This window comes from Ambystoma mexicanum, chromosome 14, assembly GCF_040938575.1.
Source record: "Ambystoma mexicanum isolate Mex_15411 chromosome 14, UKY_AmexF1_1, whole genome shotgun sequence".
Lineage (NCBI taxonomy): Eukaryota > Metazoa > Chordata > Amphibia > Caudata > Ambystomatidae > Ambystoma > Ambystoma mexicanum.
In genome coordinates, this window is record NC_090940.1 from 625,453,181 (window position 1) to 625,475,072 (window position 21,892).

The 21,892-nt window shown below is 45.0% G+C and overlaps 1 protein-coding gene across 1 annotated transcript in view; it reads right to left on the reverse strand.

Annotated features, from left to right (window-relative positions):
* The window catches only part of CCDC198 (coiled-coil domain containing 198), a 98,478-nt gene that overhangs the window by 27,882 nt on the left and 48,704 nt on the right, over positions 1-21,892 (reverse strand). Inside the window, exon 3 of the mRNA XM_069638079.1 lies at positions 5,329-5,382. Coding sequence (XP_069494180.1) covers positions 5,329-5,382 — 54 coding nt within the window. The remainder of the gene's footprint in view (positions 1-5,328; positions 5,383-21,892) is intronic.

Consider the following 21,892-nt stretch of genomic DNA (forward strand, 5'->3'; position numbering starts at 1 on the left):
CACCCCTAGAGGACTATTTCAATTTAAGGTCCTTCTATTCGGGCTTCATTGCGCTCCCGCCACTTTCCAGAGGTCATTGGTCCAGATCTTGCAGCCCTATTTTAGTTTTTATGGTGCTTATCTGGACTGTATTGTCATTCATAGCAAAACCTGCGAGGAACATATTTACTATTTATATAAATTTACTAGAGCTCTAAGATGAGCTGGCCTAACTGTAAACTCCAAGAAATGTCACTTGGCCCAATCGGCAGTTGCGTACTTGGGTTTCTTTGTGGGAAACAGACTGGTTCAGCCACAATCAGATAAAGATGGGCTGGCCAAGAAGCATCAATTCCCAAGACTAAAAGAGATCTGGGGGCCTTCTTGGGTCTTGCTGGTTATTACAGAAGGTTTATCCCCAATTACTCCCCCATCACCTCCTGTTCATCTGATAAGTAAAAGAATGCTGAATCCCAGAAGGTATAATGGAAAAAAGAAAATTGGGCATGTTTTGATACTCTGAACTCCATTCTGTGTAGTGTTTCATCCTTAAAGTCTTTAACTCTAATATGGAGTTTGTGCTTCAAAGCGACATCTACAAAGTAGGGATAGGAGCAGTTTCATCGCAAGAATGTGATGCGGTGGAACATCCGGATCTTAACATCAGCCGAAAACTGTCCCCAAGAGAAAGAGGAATTATGTTAGCATTGAGTTGGAGGCTCTAGTGCGGAATTGGGTCATACACTACCTCAAGTATTACCTCACAGGTAGAGGATTTACCTTAGTTACAGACCATTCACCCCTTACATTGCTCAGTCCTAGGAAGGACACCAACCCATGGGCAATGCGATGGTTCCTTGATCTCCAACCCTTCTGTTTGAGTGTGGAACCCAGGAGGGGAAAGGAACACGGAAACGTGGATTTCCTGTACTGTCTTCCTTTAGGAGATGAGGAAGCCAGCCACATCAGGGGAACGGTATGTGAGGAAAACCTGGATATCGTCGCTTCTCCCAAAGAAGTGCCTCTTCCCCTGAGGCTAGGAAGGGTGAGGGTGCTACCCGATAGTCCCCCTGGAGGTGATACTCAGCAGGAGGATCTCATGGGAAGGGACCCCTCCTGTGGGAGCATGGACGACTATCAAAGGAGAATGTGGTATATTCCACTCCCCCTCACCTACCCCACCCTTACCTTGTAACCCATGTACATGTGTCATGTAACCAAAATAATTTGAACTGGGACGAGGAAGGATCTAGTTGACCAAAGGGAGAAGTATAGTAGAAATACTGAGACGAGGAAGAGCCTAGTCTACCCAACAGAGGACTATAGGATAGGCACTGAGACGAGGACGCAATGCAGAAGTATGAAGAGTACTCCTGGAACCACTATTGAACATTATAGTGGTTCCCAAATTCCTATTGGTCAAGTCACATTCAAAGCAGAAGAGGAAAAACAGGAGAGGGAGTTCAGCCCTCCCTGGAGGAGCCTCAAGTGAGTCACTGGTGTGGCAGAGAGAAGCAAGGCAAAGGGTCTCTCTAGGGTCAGAAGTGGAAAGACCCTTTTCCCTAGTGGAAAACAGCATACTTACCTGACGTAGGAAGAGGGACCGTGCGGTCTGTGTCTGTAGTGCAGCCCAGAGGGAACCAGCAGCTGCGGAGCCGCCGTAGCTGGAATGAAGTATGTAGAAGGCACACCAGGACCAAAGGCGAGTCCCAGGACCGACCAGAGCCCACAGCAACACTCCCTGAAGGTAGGGGCCAACATTGGCCGGCCCGTGGAGACAGAATAGATGCTACTGGTCCAGATAAGAAAGATGGAGTTAATGTGGGAAAAAGGACTGAGAAAATAGCCTGGGAAAAAATGGTGGGAAAGTAATATGTGAAGCAATACGGGTCTGGGACCCACACCCACAAGAAGGAATGTTTATCAGTCATCGTCATAGTCACAGTACCTCGCAGGCTAGTGAACCAGGTCTGCTACACTACCAGAGGAGAATCGTATTGGTCAGCACCCACGCCCACAAGACTAGAAGCCAAGTATACGTTGGGTTGAAGTTTACAAATCATAGAAAGAGACCAGGGGAAGGGAGTCATTCCACCTGGTATTGTGCACTGTGATAAAAAGATTGAGAGGCCAGGTGAAGGGAGACATTCCTCCTAGTGTTGTGAACTGTGAAGTAAGCCTGAGGAAAGACCAGCGGAAGGGAGACATTCCCCCTGGTGTTGTGAACTGTGAAACTAAAGCCAAGAAAGACCAGGGCAAGGGAGTCATTCCTCCTGGTGTTGTGAACTGTGAAAATAAAAGCCAAGGGAGTGTGGGAATAAAGCCAAGCAAGGCCAGGGGAAGGGAGTCATTCCCCTGGCATTGTGAAATCGTGAAACCAAGTGAAAAGAGAGTTCAGGGAAAGGGAGTCACCATGTCTGTGGGGAAAACACTGATAGCCAGACATCAGGAGAAGGGAGGCATTCTCCAGAAACCCAATAGTGAAGCAACAACTATGGGCAATAAGGAATTTTGATGTTTGAACTGGAACTTTACCTTTTGAGTTTGAACTGAGAACTTTACTCCTTTTAGCATTATAACCTGGAACTTTGTTTTGTGCCTTGGAAAGGGTTTGAGACCCGGGGAAGGGAGTCATTCCTTAAGGTAAAGATCCCACCTAACAATTGGAACTGTGATCCGCTGTCCATAAGAAGGGAGACATTCTCCCGGACCAAGGAAATCCACTACCTCTTTAGTTTAGTTGTAAGAGTGAGGGACAGAAGTAGGGTTTTGACACAGGACGGTGGACTCTTGATTTACACGGATATCCTGACCGAATCCTTCGTATTTTAAGTTGAGGTAGGGAAAACTTTCTTAGAGTTCGGGAGAGGTAGGTTTTCTCTTTATTTCTAGTATAATACAAGTTTTTGCCAACAACCATGCCACCTGTGTGTCAGTCTCCTCCTTCTGAACCCTTCCAAGGCCCTGTTCCAGATATTCTGTCTTAAGCAGAAAACCTTTGCTGTGTAGAGGAAGATAGGATTGTGCAGTTCAATTGCTCACAATAACAAATATCAATGAAACACAAAAGGTGTAAAATATAGATTATTAGTTCCAAGTTGATAAAACAAACATGGAAAGTCAAATTTGTGCTAATTTCTCTCCCCCCACAATCAAAACACCTTTCTTTGTGCTTTTGCATCTACATCTGCTAATAGCCTTATAGAGCTTGTGAGGGGTCATTATTGCTTGGAATAAAGACCCTTGCCCAAATGTAGAGCTCGGCTTTGCCTCAGGCAATAACTTGGGGTGGGTCATTACACCACAGTAGTGATCCCCCCCACCCCCCATCAGCCTGTATGGCTTAATTATAATCATTTAAGCTGGGTCCCAATGTTCACTTTTTGAAAGCAAGATCCTCAATTTACATAATCATGAAAGAAAGCTATCCCCAAATATTTCCACAATAGGCACGCTTCACCGCTATGTGCTACTCTATTAATGTCGGCAAGCTTTTGATCACTAGATGGTTTGACGGATTAACTGACTTCTAGACCGACTTCTTACTATGTATAGACGTCATAAAGTTGAATCTAAATTAGAACTATATATTTGCATTTTCTGCTCACGCGCAAGCATTTGGAATGTAAGGTACATCCTAGAACTGTGATGGGGTGGAGAGTGTGAATGCACCAAAGAACTTTGACTAGGGTGAAGAGTGTGATTGCACCAAAGAACTTTGACTAGGGTGAAGAGTGTGATTGCACCAAAGAACTTTGACTAGGGTGAAGAGTGTGATTGCACCAAAGAACTTTGACTAGGGTGAATAGTGTGATTGGATTTTGCACCCGATGGCTGTGGCTGAGGTGAAGAGTGTTCAATGGAAGATGCATCTGATGGCTCTGACTAGGATAAGGAGTGTGATTAGAAGATGCAACCAACAACTGTGACTGGGGTGCCAACTGTTCAATGGAAGATGCATCTGATGGCTGTGACTGGGATAAGGAGCGTGATTGGAATTTGCACCCAATAACTGCGGCTGAGGTGAGGAGTGTGGTTGGAAGATGCACCCAAGAACTGTAATCAGGGCAAGGAATTGGAAATGGAAAGTGCTTCCTACCTCTGTGTTGCAGATGTGAGTCAATGTGCATAGACTTTAGCTTTCTTGTCACATTTTGTTAGATTTGCCCATGGCTCCAATAGTGAAAGCAGCTTACACGGATGCACAGGCATTTCCATCTGTTACACGGACAACTAGAGACTTTGAGCAGTCAAAGAACAGAGGGTTCTTCTACGCTAGCGACTCACTTTCCTGTTGTGTCTCGGTAGACCACACTTTGTCAGAGAGGAGAGTATAGGTATCTAGAACTTCCTGCCTGAAACTCTTCAATGACTTGGACTAACCCTGCATACTTGAGTCAAACAGAAGTAGTGGGAATGAGGCTCCATGAGTCCTTAGGACTGAAATAAATCTTTTTTCATTACGTGATTTGGCGAGATAGGGTTAAAGCCATTTCAGGATAGATCCTCCCCCACACTCATCCAATCACAGAGGATCCTGTCTCTTAACGCCAGACCTGGACTATTGCCACCTTACTTGCATTCCAGTTATGACTCTGCGGTGCCTGGGCTAGAGCACAGACGGTGGACTTTCATGATCTCATAACGGTGATGAGGGTCGGGGGAAATCAATGTAGGTATCATATGGGAAGCTATAGAAAGCGGCCGCTTGTAGAAGACAGCGAGTTTTGAATGGATGTATATTGTGGGCCCTGCATATTCATATCCTCTCATTTAAGCACTCCCTAATTGCAGAGTCTCAGCCTCAATCGTCTTAGGAACTAGGAAGGGAATTCCTGCAAGCATCCATCTGGTTTTCGGAATTGTGAGGAGACAGCACTTTCAATTGACAAGATGCATTCCTCTGAGCAGAAGGGGAATGTTTAACACAAGTAGAACCTCGAAGTTCTTTTTATCTTTTCTCCTATTGTTGGTACAGCACATCAGCATTTGATTAAAACAACTGTGCACTCCTTTATCCGCCCACCCCAACACCACGGTGTAGACTATGGCCTCTACCTAATCCTCGATCTGTCGGCCCCATCAGTCACCCCCGAACCCTCACTTTACTAGGCCACGTTGAGAACGTTTACATGGCATGTCGTCGCGTGTTGTGATGTCATTTGGTTAGCGACAGGGCATGATGTGATTTGAAAGCCTTGCATTGCCATGGAGTTAATGGTGTTGCCACATAAATACATGTCCTTGTTCCCTCTGTCATGTTACACGCATGCCGGTATTTATGGAAAAGGGGACCAGATCCATGATCAATCAAGGCCTTCTCACCAGTCCTGTTGTGAAACTGCTTACCTTTGATGTCTGTTCAGAAGTCAATATTGAAGGCAGGGGAATAGGTTCAAGTTTCTGTGAAAATAAATCACAACAGTTACGACTTTGCCATCAACGAGCTCGCGGTACATGAAATGCAGCACTTCTATGCCTATTTTTGATAGAAATTTAGCAATACAAAATGAGATCTCCCCTTTCACGCCGTTTCACTTAAGTACAGAACACAGAGCGCTCCCTGTCGTGATATGTAGTTTACATTTCTACCTTTCTTATTCAATGTACCCCAAATACATCTTAATGGCTGGTACAAGGCGACCCAAGGGTGTCACTGGTGCGCCGACATCTTAAGAAATCAATTTAAAATTGGAGCCAGAGCGTGGTCATGTGTATCATTAAGGAAAAGACGTAAATTGGTCATTGTACGACTTTTCACTTGAACATTCTGGTATCAGGTAATATTATGTTCACCAATACTATCGCCATATATTTGGTTGTGGGGTAAGGCCATAGGCGATATTATTGGTGGGGATGATTTATGGGGTAAATGGGGCTGGGGTTTTTGGGGTGTCCCCAGCTCCCTTTTAAAAAATCTGGGGTTTCCCCCCGTAGGTTCCATGGCTTAATATAACCGCAAAAATATGGTGATATTTTTGTATGGCTATATTTTTGCGGGGATATTAACACACAGAACCAACATTCTGGAGCAGGCAACAAGATTAAGTAGCAAAAGTGAACCTAGTTGAAGTGGATAATAGTTAGAGGAGACTTAGTGGAAGCCAACAGTACTTAAAGGGGACCCTGTTAAGTCTCATAGGGCTCAATTCAGTGCATGCTGTCTGTTTGTACTGAGCAACCTAACTCTCCTTATCCCTCAGCCCTAGCAACTGAGATTATTTCTAAACAATTCAATTTTTGTTGCAAACGCCGTCTCTGGCTATCGCAGAGCAAAGGAACCTCCCAAAATCCTAGGCACGCCCCTATCTGTTCCTTCCCATGTCATTCATGCGTGATGCGACTGCTCGTTCTCAACTTACCGCTCATGATGGCGTTCCGAAGAGCCCTCAAGCTATGTCCACCAAAACATCAAGAAAAACTAGGGTTAGTATGGTGTAACTTCCTACGGTTCTGCTTGGGAAGTGTTCACGACTGGACGACCAGGAAGGAATGGGTGAACGCAGGCCCGATAGGAAGAGACGCCCTTGTCTTTTAAGCTTATCTTATGATAATATCCTCCTAACTGGAATGTTGTTCATTTTGCAAGAAAACAGAGTGATCCGCTTACCCCTGCTTACCTGAAAGCTGGTAGTGAGTGGGGCCAAGAAAGCTATTGTTCTGTTGACTGTCCCCCCTCCCCGGACCGCCCCAACACCTCACCCCCACCCCCTTCCCCAGCCCAGGAGGCTGAATGGATATTAACGCCTTCCTTTGGCCCATTAGATGCATCTTTCACCCCAACTCACCAGGGCCGGAGCCAGGACTGTGTAACAAGTGAGTCCTGGAGGTAATGTAGTAGGGTGAGGGGGAACCCGAAGAGGGAACTGTCCTGTTGTACCCCCAGCTGATTCTGCAGGAGCTAACGAACGCTTGCTGTGCTACATTAGGTAAGAAGCCACACAGTTTGCAGTCGTTTTTGTAGGATAAGGCATGACAAAAGCCTATTAGAAGCCTATTCACCAACAATGCACAGGAGTATTTTCAAACACATTTTCATGATGCCTTTGCCCACTATATGCCAGCACCCTGCAAGTGTGAAAAACATTTTCATTCTAATTGAGCCCAAACATGTCCATTATGAGGCTCCTATATATGCCACTATTCCCACGTAAGAAAATAGTCCTGTTTGCTTGGCCCAAAATGCCAGTAATGATACTAAAACAAAACATGTCCATGCTGGCTCTGCCAATATATGCGCTATCCCCACATAAGAGCATGCTCCTGGTGGCGTTGCTTTAATGCCAGTAAAAAAAAGCTATTCAACGGTAAGAAAACATGTGCCTGCTAGCTAGCTGTTGAGGTAGCTCAGCAGGTTGAACGCTTGCTAATGCAGTCTGCCGGTCGCAAGTTCGAATTCCGGCAAGGTCAGCTCTGCCTTTCCTCCTTCTTAGGCAGATAAATGAGTTCCAATTTCAGTTGGGTGATTATTTTATATAAATATGATCTCTGTACAGTGGTTTAGAGAAAGCTCTGTAAATAATTATTATCATTACACAAATTCCGCACATACAAGAACACTCATTATGTTGTATTTGCCCCGTAACGCTAGTAAACAAAAGTCATGCCACAGTAAGAAAACATTGCCTTGCGGGCTGTACAAATGCCCCTCCCTCCCCCCTGTAAGAACACATATCATGTTGTCTTAGACCGTGACACCGTTAAACAATGCCATGCCACAAAACATTACCCTACACTACCCCATGTAAGATCACTGATCATGATGTCTTCGCCCTTAATGCAAGTCCAAAATGCCATGCCACAGTAGGACCCAGTCAGCCCAGAAACAGCAGTAAAACATGCCATGATCTTGGGAAAAATATTCATGCTCCAATGCACCCTCCCCGCCCCCCAGCCTCAAATATGCTATGATTAAGAAACTGCAGGGCATCAAGGCGAGTATATCTATCAAGAAGAATGACGCTCTTAGAGATGCAAGTAAGAGGAGTTGCGAGGGTTTCAAAAGATTTCCCACTAGTCCCCTCTTCAACTTCTCCCCTATTTCTTTGGAGGAACTGACATAGGTAGTGGCTCACCTTAAAACCACTAGCTAAGGAGACCTGTGCTCAACTGTCATCATAAAAACCCGCCCACCGGCCTTGCTTGCAGCAATCTGCAAATTTGTGAACACCTCTCTCTTGGAGGGCATTGTGCCAGAAGATATTAAACACGCTTGGGTGACACCTTACTGAAAAATCCAGGTCTTCCCACTGGAGAAACCTTAAATTATAGGCCCATCACAAACACAGCATTCCTGCTGAAGATCTTGGACTGTGTAGCATATAAGCAAGTGACCCAACATGTTAATAGTTTTCCTGTCCTAAATTGCCGACAATCTAGATTCAGAGCAGGACACGGCACAGAGACGGCGCTATGGGAATTGAAATCGAGGCTCCATGCGCGTATGGGCAAGGGATTATCCTCTATGCTCATGCTCTTGGATCTCTCAGCCGCTTTCGACCGGGTAGACCATCCTCTATTGGTCGCCAGGCTCGAAGGAGTGGCAAACGTTTCCCCAGCAGCGTTCCGCTCGGTTGCTTCCTTTCTCAATAATAGAGATAGTAGAGTCTGCTCTGAGACAGCTGAGGCACTGATTGAATTCGGCGTCCCTCAGAGGCCGAGTATTTCGCCATGCCTATATAATATTATTATGGCCCCCTTTTTTGGGTTACTGGAGCAGGAAGGGATTTGGTTTACCAATTTTGCAGATGATACGTAGTTTATTATCCCATTGTCAGGCTCTCACATCGAAGACGAAGAAAACCTTAATAAACCTTATGCTAGCATTGAAAATTGGATGCTTTTGAACGGTCTGGCACTCAATAGGTCCAAGACCGAACATTTGATCGTTCATACGCAGTCCATACTACCCAAGTTGGGCTCGGCCTATGAGGGTATTCATTTAGGCGATGTGAAGATCATTCCGCTTAAGAAAGTCCATCTCTTGGGGTTACTTTTGATCAGCATCTCTCTATGAAGGCTCACGTGGGGAGCCTGGCTACCGTGTATCACCTTTAATTATTTGCTCATTTGTGCCCCTTCATAACGCAGGCCAGTGTTGAGACTCTAGACAGAGCCATCGTGGGTTCCAAACTAGATTATTGTTGTAGTCTATTGATAGGTCTCAGCAAAGCAGAAACTAACAGGCTTCAAGTTATACAACATGGGGCCGTGCTGGTTGTAATGGGCCTATCCAGATGTGATCACGTCTCTGAGGCTAGAAGAGCCCTGCACTGGCTGCCAGTGGAAGCGCAAATTCGTTTCCGCCTCCTCATGATCACCTTTAAGTGCACACTGAGCATCATGTCGAGTTATCTGAAGGAACTCGGTGTGAACAAGGCCGCAAGCAGAGCTCTCAGATCCAACAATCTTATTCTAATAGTGGCCCCAAGATGTAGATCTAAGAAGTCTGAAAAAGGGGCTTTTCTCAGTGGCTGTTCCCATGGCGTGGAATGATTTTTTGTTTATTTATTTGTAATGCGCGCCAGACCTAAGGGTATCAGGGCGCAGGAGATGCAAGACAACTTTCAGCTTAGGTTACACAGTAATATACAGAAATACAGGTCGGGATTTTCAAGTACAAAAATGCAAGTAATGGTGAGTACATACAATGCTAAAGGAAAAGCCAATATACAGCAAGAACATCATTTAAGAGACCAGTCTGGGAGCCATGTACAGTGCGGGTCGAGTGGGAGACACTTACATTAGTGACAATTATCTTTAAACCAATTGATAAGATTGTATCTGAAGTTCAAATAGGTTTGATCAGCTCTCGCGGTGGGGGGTAGGGAGTTCCACAGCTGTGATGCTTTAACGGGGAAGCTACTTCCACCGACTTAAGATAGTTTAAATCTTGGTACAGTCAGACAGTTTGTCTTGGCTTTTCTAGTAGGCCTTCTAGAGGATTTTCGATTGAATCTCTCAGTGAGGTAATGGGACGCAGCATTGTTCAGATATTTGTAAGTAAGGGAGGCAGTTTTCAGCTGGATTTTGTCACTGGTGGATAGCCAGTTATTCTGTCTCCCTACCTCTGATACATGCTCTTTCCTTGCTATACCCAGGGCCGCTCTAAGGGCATTATTCTGGAGCATCTGTATTCTCTCCTGATAATGTACTTGTTTGCACCAATGTAAAGGGAGTTGCAATAGTCCAGTTTGGACAAGATTAGAGCTTTGGCCAGGATGATACAGCTATTCTTGGATAAGAATGGTTTACCAGCTCTAATTAATTTGCATGTATAAGCAGTGGCAGAGGCCATGGAATTAACTTGTTTAGCGAAAGTGAGGGTGGAATCAAGGTAAAAGCCTAAGGTCTTTACCTCTTTGGCAACTTTAATAGAGTTACCGTCAATATTAAAGGAGGTGTATTTCAGGCCAAGCTTATTAAGGTTGGATGTGGTACCCAGGATAATGAGCTCAGTTTTGTCATCATTCAGGCACAGGCCGTGGGCAGCCATCCACGCCTGGATGATGAGGTAGAATCTATTTACCATGGCCAAATCCTTGTCATAATCCCCAGTAAGTGGTATGAAAATCTGGGTATCATCTGCATAGTTAGTGTAGGTGATACCAAGATGGTCCAGATCATCGAAAAGGGGCTTGGTAAAAATGTTGTACAATGTGGGTGAGACACAGGAACCCTGGGGCACTCCACAATTGATAGGGATGGGGTCTGCCGCTGCTGATAGTGAGAAGACGCTCATGGTCCTTTTGCTCAGAAAAGATTGTATCCAAACTATGGCCTCCTGAGAGAAGTGCACTGCTGAGTCCAGGTGGTTACATAAAATCTTGTGGTCTACCCAATCAAAGACAGCTGAGAGGTCAAGAAGGAGAAGTAGTGCTGATTTCCCTTTGTCCCTAAGCTCATCGGTTTGGGCCTTAAGATCGACTAGCACCGTTTCGGTGTCATGTGGGGGCCTAAATCCTGATTGGTGGGCTCCTACGAGCTGGTTGTGCTCCAGATACTTCTGTATTTGGAGATAAGCCACCTTGTCTAATATTTTGAGTAGAAATGGCACTGTTGTGATGGGCCTATAGTTAGTCGGTATGGTTGGATCTAATGTCTGTTTTTTAAGAGGGGGAGTGCCCAAGACTCTTTTAGGTTACTCAGGATGGTGCCCGAGGAGAATGATGCATTGATTAGCTTTGATAGGAAAGGTGCTAAATCTCTCGCAGCGTCCTTAATTAATTGAGCTGAGCATTTATCGCCCAGGCAGTTCGATGGTTTGAGGGAGAGGATGACTTTTTCAACTTCGAGAATAGAACATTTGGGAAAGCTAATGCAGAGTGGAGGTTTGTGAGTGGCCACGGGGGTATTGTCTGGTGTAGTCGTATTAGTTAAGGAGGCTTTTTTTGTTGCAATCTTGTCCTGAAGGGTGGTGATTTTGTTGGCTAGTGCTTGCTGAATATTGGAGCACCAAGTTTTGTCCTTCACACAATTGTCTTGCACTGATATCAGAGTTTCTAGTTCTTTAAAATTACAAATAATTCCTTTGTACTCGAGTTTGCTTGCAAGATTCTATTATTGTATGTTTCTTGTTTAGCCAAGAGTATTTCTTTCTTGTAGCGAGATGATATGTTAATGAGGTTAGTTCTATTTTCAGCCAAGGGTGATAGCCTCCATGAAACTTCACATTTTCTTTTTTCTATATTCAGGGATTTTAGGTGTGGTGTAAACCAAGAGATAAGGTGGACTTTGGGCTTACTTTTTCTCATTTTCTGAGGGGCAATCAAGTCTAGTGCTATGGTCATAGTTTAGTTATATTCCGCAACTAGCATATTAGGATCAGGACTATCAGGTAATGACCTAAGGGTAGAAGTTTATCTGCCGTAATGTTCTTTTTATTCCTTGTTAAAGTGGGAGGAGCAGATGGAGTATTTTTGGTGGTAGGCTTTTTGGTTGCTAGTATGAATGATAACAGGTGGTGGTCTGTCCATACCTGAGGGGTTATGGCAGTAATCGAGGCATTACAGTTATAATCAGCCACCCAGTCCAGTGTCCTCCCTTTGTCATGAGTGGGTAAGTTCACTCTTTGGGTGAGGCTAAATTCTGAGGGGATATTAGCAATGACAGTTGCTTGTTGGTCTTTAGGGTCATTAAATCCCAGATTAAGATCCCCTAATAGTAATACTTGCAAGGTGTTTTTTAGTTTGTCAGAGAGAATGGCAGAGATATCCTCCTCAAATGAACCGATGGGTCCCGGAGGCCTATATATGAGGTGAATGGTGAGAGTTTGGGAGTTAGCGATAGGTAATTTGGCGGTGAGGGATTCACAGGATTTGATGTATGGGGAGGGGGCTAGTCTCATGGATAGATTCGATTTAGCAATGAGAGCTATGCCTGTTCCTCGAGCCTCACATCTGTCTGCTCTAAGAATGGTGTAGTCGTCAGGAACTGCTAACACAAGGGCAAGACCTGCTGCTGCATGAAGCCATGATTCAGTGATGGCAAGAAAGTCCTAGTTTTCTGACAGGATACGGTTGGATATCTCAGTGGCATGCGCAACGAAGGATCTGGCATTTATTAGTGCCCCCTTGAGGTCTGGGGCAAGGCTACCTGTCAGTGGGGGGGTACAGTTAGTAGCTCCAACATCCTGTGTTGTCATATGGGGCTTAATCTGTTGATGTTTTTTGTAGATGGGGCTATGCGTCATGGGAGAGGGTACAGTATCAAGAACGGGCTTCTCAGTAGTGGTAGTTTGACTGCTATCTAAGCTTTTTCTCTTAAGGTCTGTATTGGTCATTGAACTAGCAAGTGGTTCAAATAGTTTGGACAATCTTGAGCGGAACGTAGTGTTTCTAGAGGCTGTGCTAGAAGATCTATTAGACTTAGGTGAACCCCAGGAGTAATCCAAATTACTTAACGGTTGTTGATGGGCCAAGTTATTAGGTGTAGATAATGTGGGTTTATCGCCCAAAATAACTGCCATGTTAATTGTACTATTGCTGTCTGGTGCTGGTAGGGTAGAAGGTCTTGTGAGACTAAGCAATGGACATAGTGCTAGTAAGGCGCCTAATGCGACTAAGGTTAACACAGTAGCGTACATAGTGCCCCAAGGTCGATTGTTGCGCAGTATTACACTATGGCTATATTAATAACACTGTATGCTATGTAATAGAATAACTATAGTGATAGGCTAGTTTAAGTTGCTAATGATAGGGCAAGGTACTGTTTGGTACAAATAGGCTAGTTTGTATACATTGAGTGTTATACAATCAGGCAACAACTACCATAATATGCTAAGTCAGATTGCAGACATATTCAAATACTGAAAGTGAGGCGATATGCAAGTTGGAGAAAGACTAGATCAGGTTACAGTTATATTCCAGTTGCAGGCAGTTGTTGACAGGCTAGATCAAATTGCATTTATATTCAGGTTGCAGACAGTAGGCAGAATGCCCTTAGGTGTAAACAGGCTAAATTAAATTTGCAATGCATTATACATTCAGGCCACTCCTATAGTGAAAGTCTATGGGCCTCATTACGACTTTGGAGGGAGCCATGGCGCTATAAGTGCCATGGCTGCCTCCAAAATCGTGTCCGGGTCCGATCTGGTGGAGTGGGGACTTACCGGGACATTCCGCCCTAGGCGGACCCGGTAAGTACCCATTCCAAATGACATTCCCCATTCCCATTTGAGCCTCCATAGGGCTCAATGGGAATGGGGAAGGCGCTGATTACGGGCCTGCTATTGGCAGGCCCGTAATTAGCGCCCTGGTCCCCTAACGGGACCTGTAAGGGACGTGTGGTCTGACCACACGTCCCTTGCGGTTCCCGCTAAGGGACCTCGGATTTTGGCGGTAAGGGATTACCGGCACTGGTCTCCTTGTCGGTGCCCGGTATCCCTTACCGCCCACCTCGGAATGAGGTTGCAGGCATATTCAACAGTGCTGGCAGTAAGGCAGGATGTGAGTTGGTAGCAACTGTGATGATAAGCTAGATCAAGTTCCAAGTGTGTTTATAAAGCTGAAGAGGCGGGCAAGATGCAACAGTTGGTGTGAAAACGCTAGTTTAAATTCACAGTACAATATAGGTTAGGCAACATCCCTAGTGGAAGGCTAATTTATTTGTTAACAGTAAGGCTAATTTCGAATAACAATGTACGGAGATCTGTTCTCAGAACGGCTGATATGAAACCGCTAGTACAGCGTCAATGTTCCGGCTCGATGTTGTGGGGAATACGTTTAAATAGGTTACTTAGCAGTGAGTAGGATGCGGAGCCTCATTCTGGCACCACGTTGCGCCCGACATTTTGAATGAGGGCAAGTTAGTAATCTGGTGCGGGTCCGGTCACTGAATCATTTGTGACTGGGCAAATGCACATAGAGAGTGTGCTCTGGCTGGCACTTGAGGACAGGGGCTTGAGGTTCACACACAGCCTTGGTGTCACACACAATTAAGCCTCACCGAGTCGGATGATATTCTGTTACTGGAGGCCTCACGGGGCGACGCAATCGGCACGGCGTTGGAACATGAATAGGAATGCAGGTGGGGAGGCCTATATATGAGGTGAAGGCCAAGACAGGCACAGACAGGCCAGTGCCTTACTCAGTGTGCCTTCGTCAGGTGTGCCGGCTAGCACCTTCCGGCCTGGCCCACACAAATAAACACAGTGATTCTCCAGTGGGCTTCGATGCCGGTTGCTAAGTCATCTACAAGCAGGAAATGGGATCGGCCATTTCAAGCAACAACTTGCGGTTTGCCACGTGCATAATGGCGCCGTGTTGTAGTTCGCCGTGCAGGGTGAGGACCTTTTCATCAATGTGTAGGTGTCGAGATGCAGAGCTTCTCAGTAGCACGAAGAAGAGCAGCGTTTCGTACTCTGAGCTGCTTACCAGATTCGGAGGGTGGGCTTGGTGTTGTCTCCTTCTACTGCTGCTGGTGGCGGTGGGGACGGGCTCCTGCCCACCCCAGACTTGTGCATCGAATGGAATGATCTCCCGCTTGATCTCAGGATCCAGACCAAGCTTGAGCCATTCAAGAAAAAATTGAAAACCTGGCTATTTGCCTAAATGGACTTCCGTCGGATTTCTCAGAATTCTCCCCAGTGCTCTCTTTACAAGCTTTGGTGTCCTCCCCTTTTTCTTGTTTGTCAGCGCCATGATGCCCCCGGGTCCATTGCAGCGCTATACAAATAGTAAAAGTAAGTGTAAAAGTAAAGGAAATACACTCACACACAGTTACACTCACACAGATACAGGAGATACCCATATAAAGATATACACATCCAGGCACCCATACAATTTAAGTCATTCACAGGAGCACCCAGAACATTCACACTGCACTCTCACTCACACGCGCCCTCGCACCCATTCACATATGCATGCGCTTACAGACACCTCCTCACATACGAACATACATACACGCACTTACACACCCCTGACATGCATACATGCATGCAATCCATGCACACATGCATACACACACAAACAAAAACACTTTTCCCCCACCTGTTTCCCTCAAAACCAGCTTAGGCCCTACCCTGTTTATGCCTCTGCATCTCACAGGCTATTTAGTTAAACAAAGGAACACTGATCATTGGGGGCATGGCCCAACTAAAGGCTGAGCCCAGCAGTTAAACCTTTAATTTCCACATGGGGGGTGGGGGGGGGTTCTATTTATATCATCGCCTGGGCAGGCTTTTGTTCTCTGCACGTGTTTGCTGATGCCGCAGTCACATTAACACATGTTTCCTCAGCTCGGAGAGTGGTGTATTTATTTACTTTTGAAGGTTAAAAGTAAGTTTAAAAGTAAAGTAAATTCACCGCTCTCTGAGGTGAGAAACGTGCCAGCTTCTTGCAGTCTGAGCCCGGGCTGAGCCTCACAGCAGAGTGATGGCTGCTGCCTCAAAGTGGGAGGGCTCCAGCCCTCCTACGCCCATGCCTGGCGCCGCCCACGACCGGCGCCGCGCATGACCGCACTTGCACTGTGGCAAAGAACTGTGCAGAAGCAGGAGGGGGTGAGGAAGCTGTGTGGATGGGATGGGAAGGGTGTGTGTCAGGAGAGCAGAGGTGGCAGTGTGTGCGTGAGGTTCGGGCCTGTGGGGAAGTGGGGGCCATGTATGTTTGTTGGGAGGGAGGCAGGCACAGCAAACCTGCTAGATAAGGGGGGAAGTCCCCTCTTAGAATAACAGAAAACCTTGCACAATGCCCCTTTGAAACGTGCCTAAAACAGAGGAGTTGGCATGTTTTCGGCTTGTTTCTTGTGGGAACTGACGGGACAACTGACCTTGTGGGGAAACCCATGCGCTGACCGTGGAAGTTGCACATCTGGAGTATTGAGGCAAACACATGCCCACCAATATATACCCCTGAAATGGCCAAACCAAAAGATCAAAATAAATGTTAATATGATAAATTGGCCACCTTGGAAAAGAGGTATTTGGTTTGTTTAAGAGCTCCCATGGGGCAATGCTTGCTTAGTGAGTTGATTATTATCTTTGGACTATAAGAAAATAGCCTAAATTGGAGCCGATTTCCAAATCTATTGGTGCGCCCGCCGCTTGGTGCGCTCCTTTACTTGGGGCACTAGGCAAGCTCGAGATCATAGGAGCAAATGCGTAGTAAGAGTGGAAGAAGAAAGCAAATCAACATCAGAAATGAAAGGGAGAGATGGACTGGGAGGATGAGCCTGCTGCAGTTCTGAAGAGCAGCTCACACTGGCCTCGACTTCACAAGGCTCCCTTTAACTTTAGCATATATGTGAGCTAAGGAGAAGGTAAACACTGCTGCACTCCAGTATGTGTAGATATGTCTAAGGGAATTCTCGAAAAGTCGTGAGGTGCAGAGGAGAAAAATACAACCCTGACACTAGGTTGTAGTAGTAGAAAAGACAAAAAGTGTCCACGGGCTGTGGATCACTCGCGTCCCCTGCACACTCAAGTTTTTTGTCAAAGACAAAGAATAGATTACTATATTTTTCAATAATGGTATTTGAAATCAATTAAGTTGGTCAACTGTCATATATCAATGTTGCACAGAAGTAGTTAGGTAAATTGCTAGACAATCAAGTGTTAATTCAGTAACCCCCAGTGCTCATTCAGTAATTCAAATACAGTTTTGACAACAGTTTCCAAAAGGTATCTAAAAGTTATCAAATTTTTAATGGTACATGCCATTCCAGGTAGGCATATTTTTCATGTTATTACAATATTATATGCATACTGTAATATGTAACAGATCAGTAGTACTGTTACACTTGCTCCACGTGTTTCGGGAATCAAGTTCCCTTCTTCAGGAGCAGATTCATTTGTTAATGCTGTATTCGCAAGGTGTGCCGTTCTTATTCTTAGATTTGTCAAGAGGATCTATTCAACACAAAAATAGTAACAGACATAGGCCCTCATTACGAGTTCGGCGGTAACCATGCCGCTATTAGCGGCATGGCTGCTGCCGAAATCGCGTCGGGGTCCGGGTCCTCGGAATGAGGACTTACCGGGCCATTCCAAGTCCGGAAGGCCCGGTAATTCCTCCCTCCAAGGACCCAGACACGGTCCTTCCCCATTCCCATTTCAGCCCCCATAGGGCTGAATGGGAGAGGGAGCAAACAACGGGCCATTACGAGATGGCCCGTTGTTTGCTCCCTCTTCCCCTTGGGGGACCCGGTAAGCACGCCTGGTTTGACCAGGCGTGCTTACCGTGTCCCGCGAGGGGAACTCGTAATGCGGAGGTACGGAGTGAACGGCGCTGGCACCTTTTATGGCGCTGTTCACTCCGTACCGCCAGGGTCGTAATGAGGCCCATAGTCACGTTTAGTGTTCTTCTACCTAGAGCATCATACATTCAATTTTTTTTATTTTTTATTTTATTGAAATATACTACAGATTAAAACACAAGGTTCAAACGTTTGTTTCAATTTGCTTGCACATACTCAAGCAATTCATTTCTACCTCCATTGTCACAAAAATTGCGTCTCTCATTTTACTACTCCACTGAATAGGTCAATCAATTTCAGTCTCGGTTCGCCCAAATCGGAATAACATCAAAACCGAAAATTCCTTTAGGGATTAGTCTTCAAAAGCATGTCCATATAATCTACTAATGCACAAATGAGCTTGATGTTATTCCCAGCAATGATTACCGACCACCATGCAGCCATGTCGTCATCAATAGGTGCAAATTGCCCGAGATGAAGAGAACGTTGATTGTGAGTTTGTTCGCAGTCAATTATTAGATGTTTTGAAGATTCAACATTCATATGACAAAAGCAACAGATTGTCTTTTATTGTTTTGTCGTGTCTTTGCCAAAGGACTTCTTTTGTTTTTAATGAGTTTGTTCGAAGTCTGAGAAATTGTTCTCGATGATGTCGAGAAGGGCAATGGAGCAAATAACGAGACTGCATATTTAAGTTTTTCTGTTCCAGTCCCAACGAAATTGCAGAGTGCAACATGGCTTGTTTTTCTTGATTGACTATCCATGCCCAATACTCACATTTTTTGTTAGCACATTGCGGCCGATTTAAGAGTTCATGTATGCTGATGTTGGCGGCAGACAAAAATGCACATAACTGATGGTTCCATAGATTAAGCAAAGTTGGACGCTTTAAGTCGAACTCATTGAGGAAGATTTGATAAGCTGGAGTTGGTGAATCCAAAGACATCTTTCGCATTACGCTGATGGATTTCCACACAACTTTGCTATGGAGAGAATTCAATGAAAATGTGTGTCTTAAAATCGTCATGGATGTCGATTGAGGCAGATTTAAGACATAGCGCCAAAACCGACCCTCCAACATATGCCAAATGTGTTCTTTGATGTTCCATCCTGCCTTTGCACCAAAGACAATGACAGGAACCACTTTTTGGAGATAGAAAGTCAATATGGGTGCCGTCGAAAATTTGCCGTAGCTTTTGTTAATCTTTGCTCCTTGGAGAGCGAGCTTCGTCATCTTAGATTTTAGTTCAGTAACCCAGTGATGTTCGCAGATTGAGTTGTTGAATTATATGCCTAGATACCTTATCGAGGGCACCTAAGAGTTTCACCTGCAACTGTCCACCTGAAGGATTTATCCTTTTTTCTTGCTCGCATTGCCAATTGTCAAAATCTTTGTTTTCAATGTATTTATCGTCAACTCGTTGGATGACAAATATTCGTGTAGGTTCTTAAGCAAACTCTGGAGTCCGATCTGTGTTCTATCCATCAGAACCAGGTCATCTGCATAGATGATGCATTTTACCGGGACATGATTTATCTTAGGCGAGAAACACTGGCCCTGATCCAGATGTAAAGGCAGATCGGCCATGAACAATTTAAACAACTCAGCGGCAAGTGGACACTCTTGTTTGACTCCTTTGGCCATTGCAATAGGGTCAGAGAGTTCGCCACTTTTGTTGAGCTTTACACAAATTGAGGTATTAGCATGCAGGGCCATGATGGGTTCGAGAATGACAGCCGGACATTTCCAGTTTGACAATTTTGCCCACAGCATTCCCCGGTTTAGACTGTCAAAGGCCTGCTTCATGTCAATAAATGCAAGATGAAGTTTGCCGTTTGCTTTCAAAACTTCGAGCTTCAGGATAGTCAGAATCAGCAAGTTTACCTCAACACCGACACCTTTCGTAAAACCAGTTTGACGTATATCAGGAATCTGCGACACTTGGGCCCGATGTACGAGCTTCAGTCTCAGGTTTGAGCCAAAGATCTTACCTATAGTGTCAAGAAGGGCAATTGGGCGATAGTTGGTAGGATCGTCCCAACCGCCCTTCTTGTGAATAGGAACAACAATTGCCGTAGACCATGACTCAGGAAGCTGTTTTAAGACTGCAACTTTTGAGAACAGCTTTCCGATAAAGCAAACCCATTCTCTGGAATGTTTTTTAAGCATTACATTCGTGATCAAGTCAAGGAATATCAGCCAAATTTGTCTCGACCACCGGCTCTATAAGGGGCTTCACAAAGACCATTGAGAAATGAGTTTCCCATTCTGCAGCAGAGATCGTGTTTACAGGAGCAGAGGCACATTCTGTGTGTGCCATTTCAAGATCTGCCAAATTTCATGTGCGTTTTTTGTCAAAAGTAGTTTCATCATTACTTTGGCCCGGTCTTGATCAATGATGATGGCATGTGATTTTGCCCAATGGCGATAACGTGTCCTTCTGGTTTTTATTGCTTCATACACGTCTTTCCTCTGCAGGTTTTTTTTAGGATTCTCAGATCCTTTCTCAGAGCTTTTTTCGCCTCGTGGATTACAATGCTGTATGTGTGTTTGTGGGCCAACCCACTGTGCCGAGACAAATCTGGATGAGTAATGTAGTCAGTCAGCAGAGGTGTATAGTTGATTCCATAAGTAGAAATGGAATTTACGAATCCGGCACCAAGCTTTTGAATCTGGTTTGCATTTATTCTGAGCCGATTACCACTAGTGTTGACTTCGATGCGCAACTGATATGTTGAGGCAAAGGGAGCCCTTTCTACCAGGCAACGGAGTTTCAAGAGATTGTGGTTGCTATACTTCATCGTTTGAAGATACACAACCTTAGCTTCAACATTACGCAAAACCCAGATATAGTCAAGAATACTGTGACTCACATCACGATGCCACGTAGGTTGAGCTGGGACGTCACCTTTGACATTGCCATTTAACATTGTACAGTTGCGCGCGATCATGGCTCTTGCCCAGATCTGTCCTGTGGCAGCAAATACATTGTCAGGCATTTGCCTATATGACTGAGAATTATAGTCAAACTGCAACCAGGAGCAATTTAAGTCTCCACAGCAGATGACTAATAAGTTGTCATAGACTAGAGTAGCCTGATCAATTAGTTGAGTGACGACATTAACACATTTCTTAGTGCTGATTTTTGCGGGATTCCAATACCCATTGATGATCAAGAGATATTTCCGTCACCGAGTTACTTCATCCTTAGTATGTATGAGTGTACCTTGAACAAATGTGTTGGGATTAACTGCAACTGGCTGCAACCAACTTTGGTTAATTCTTGCCATTGTTAATAAACCTGAGTGAGGGCGACCTTTGATGTTTTTTTCCGCTGTGTTAAGCAAAGATGTAAAGCCATCACGCATCGGGGCATCACGTAGCCATGTTTCATGGAGACAGATTACACATACATTGTCCAGAGAGGCCTCAAAGTCGTTGAATAAATATTTGAAACCACGTGTGTTCCAGGATAAAATGGTCAGTTGCCAATCCTGCACATCCAATCGTGGTTAATGCTGAGCCCATCGGCTATTAGAGTTAGCATTTTTTGATGATGAGATGCCTTGATTCTTCTGTTCTTGCAAAGGCTTATGAGAGCTGCACAATGATTTCCGCAAAAGCGATGAGTTGAGCTGAACTGGTTCTTTTTGTTTCGCCTCTTCATAATTATTTAGTGATTTCAAACTCTCGCAGACTGGTTCAACCATGATCTCAAATCCAAAGAAAAGTAAGTCGTCAGCGGCCCTCAATATCGTACTGCGAACTCCAGCAGAGACGATATGTAGAAAGAAGCACTTGGTCAGATGACATTTTCGGACGCATATTCAACGTTCTTTATTTCATCAGAATTGATGATTCGAAGCGAAGGAACACACCTGAATAGCTTCAAGACGTTCGTTTGATTTAAATTGACATCATTGTCGTCTCCTTGGATGTTTTGCAGACGTAATTTACATGTGTGAATTTGATCTTTACTGCTTTTGTTCACATGCACCCTCGTTTTAAAGTGCACAAGTGCACACATCCACCACCCGTTTTGCATCCTTGTTTCCATTTTGGGCTGTAGAAATTGTTACTTTTCCACTTGTTGCCACCTGTATGTCTTTGGTAGATTTCGGCAATGCACTGGGAGCCAAAGTGGCATCGACCGCAGGAAGAGGAAGGTTTGTCTGGCACTCATATGATGGTACATCAGCAGCGTGCAAGTCTGTTTGTGGG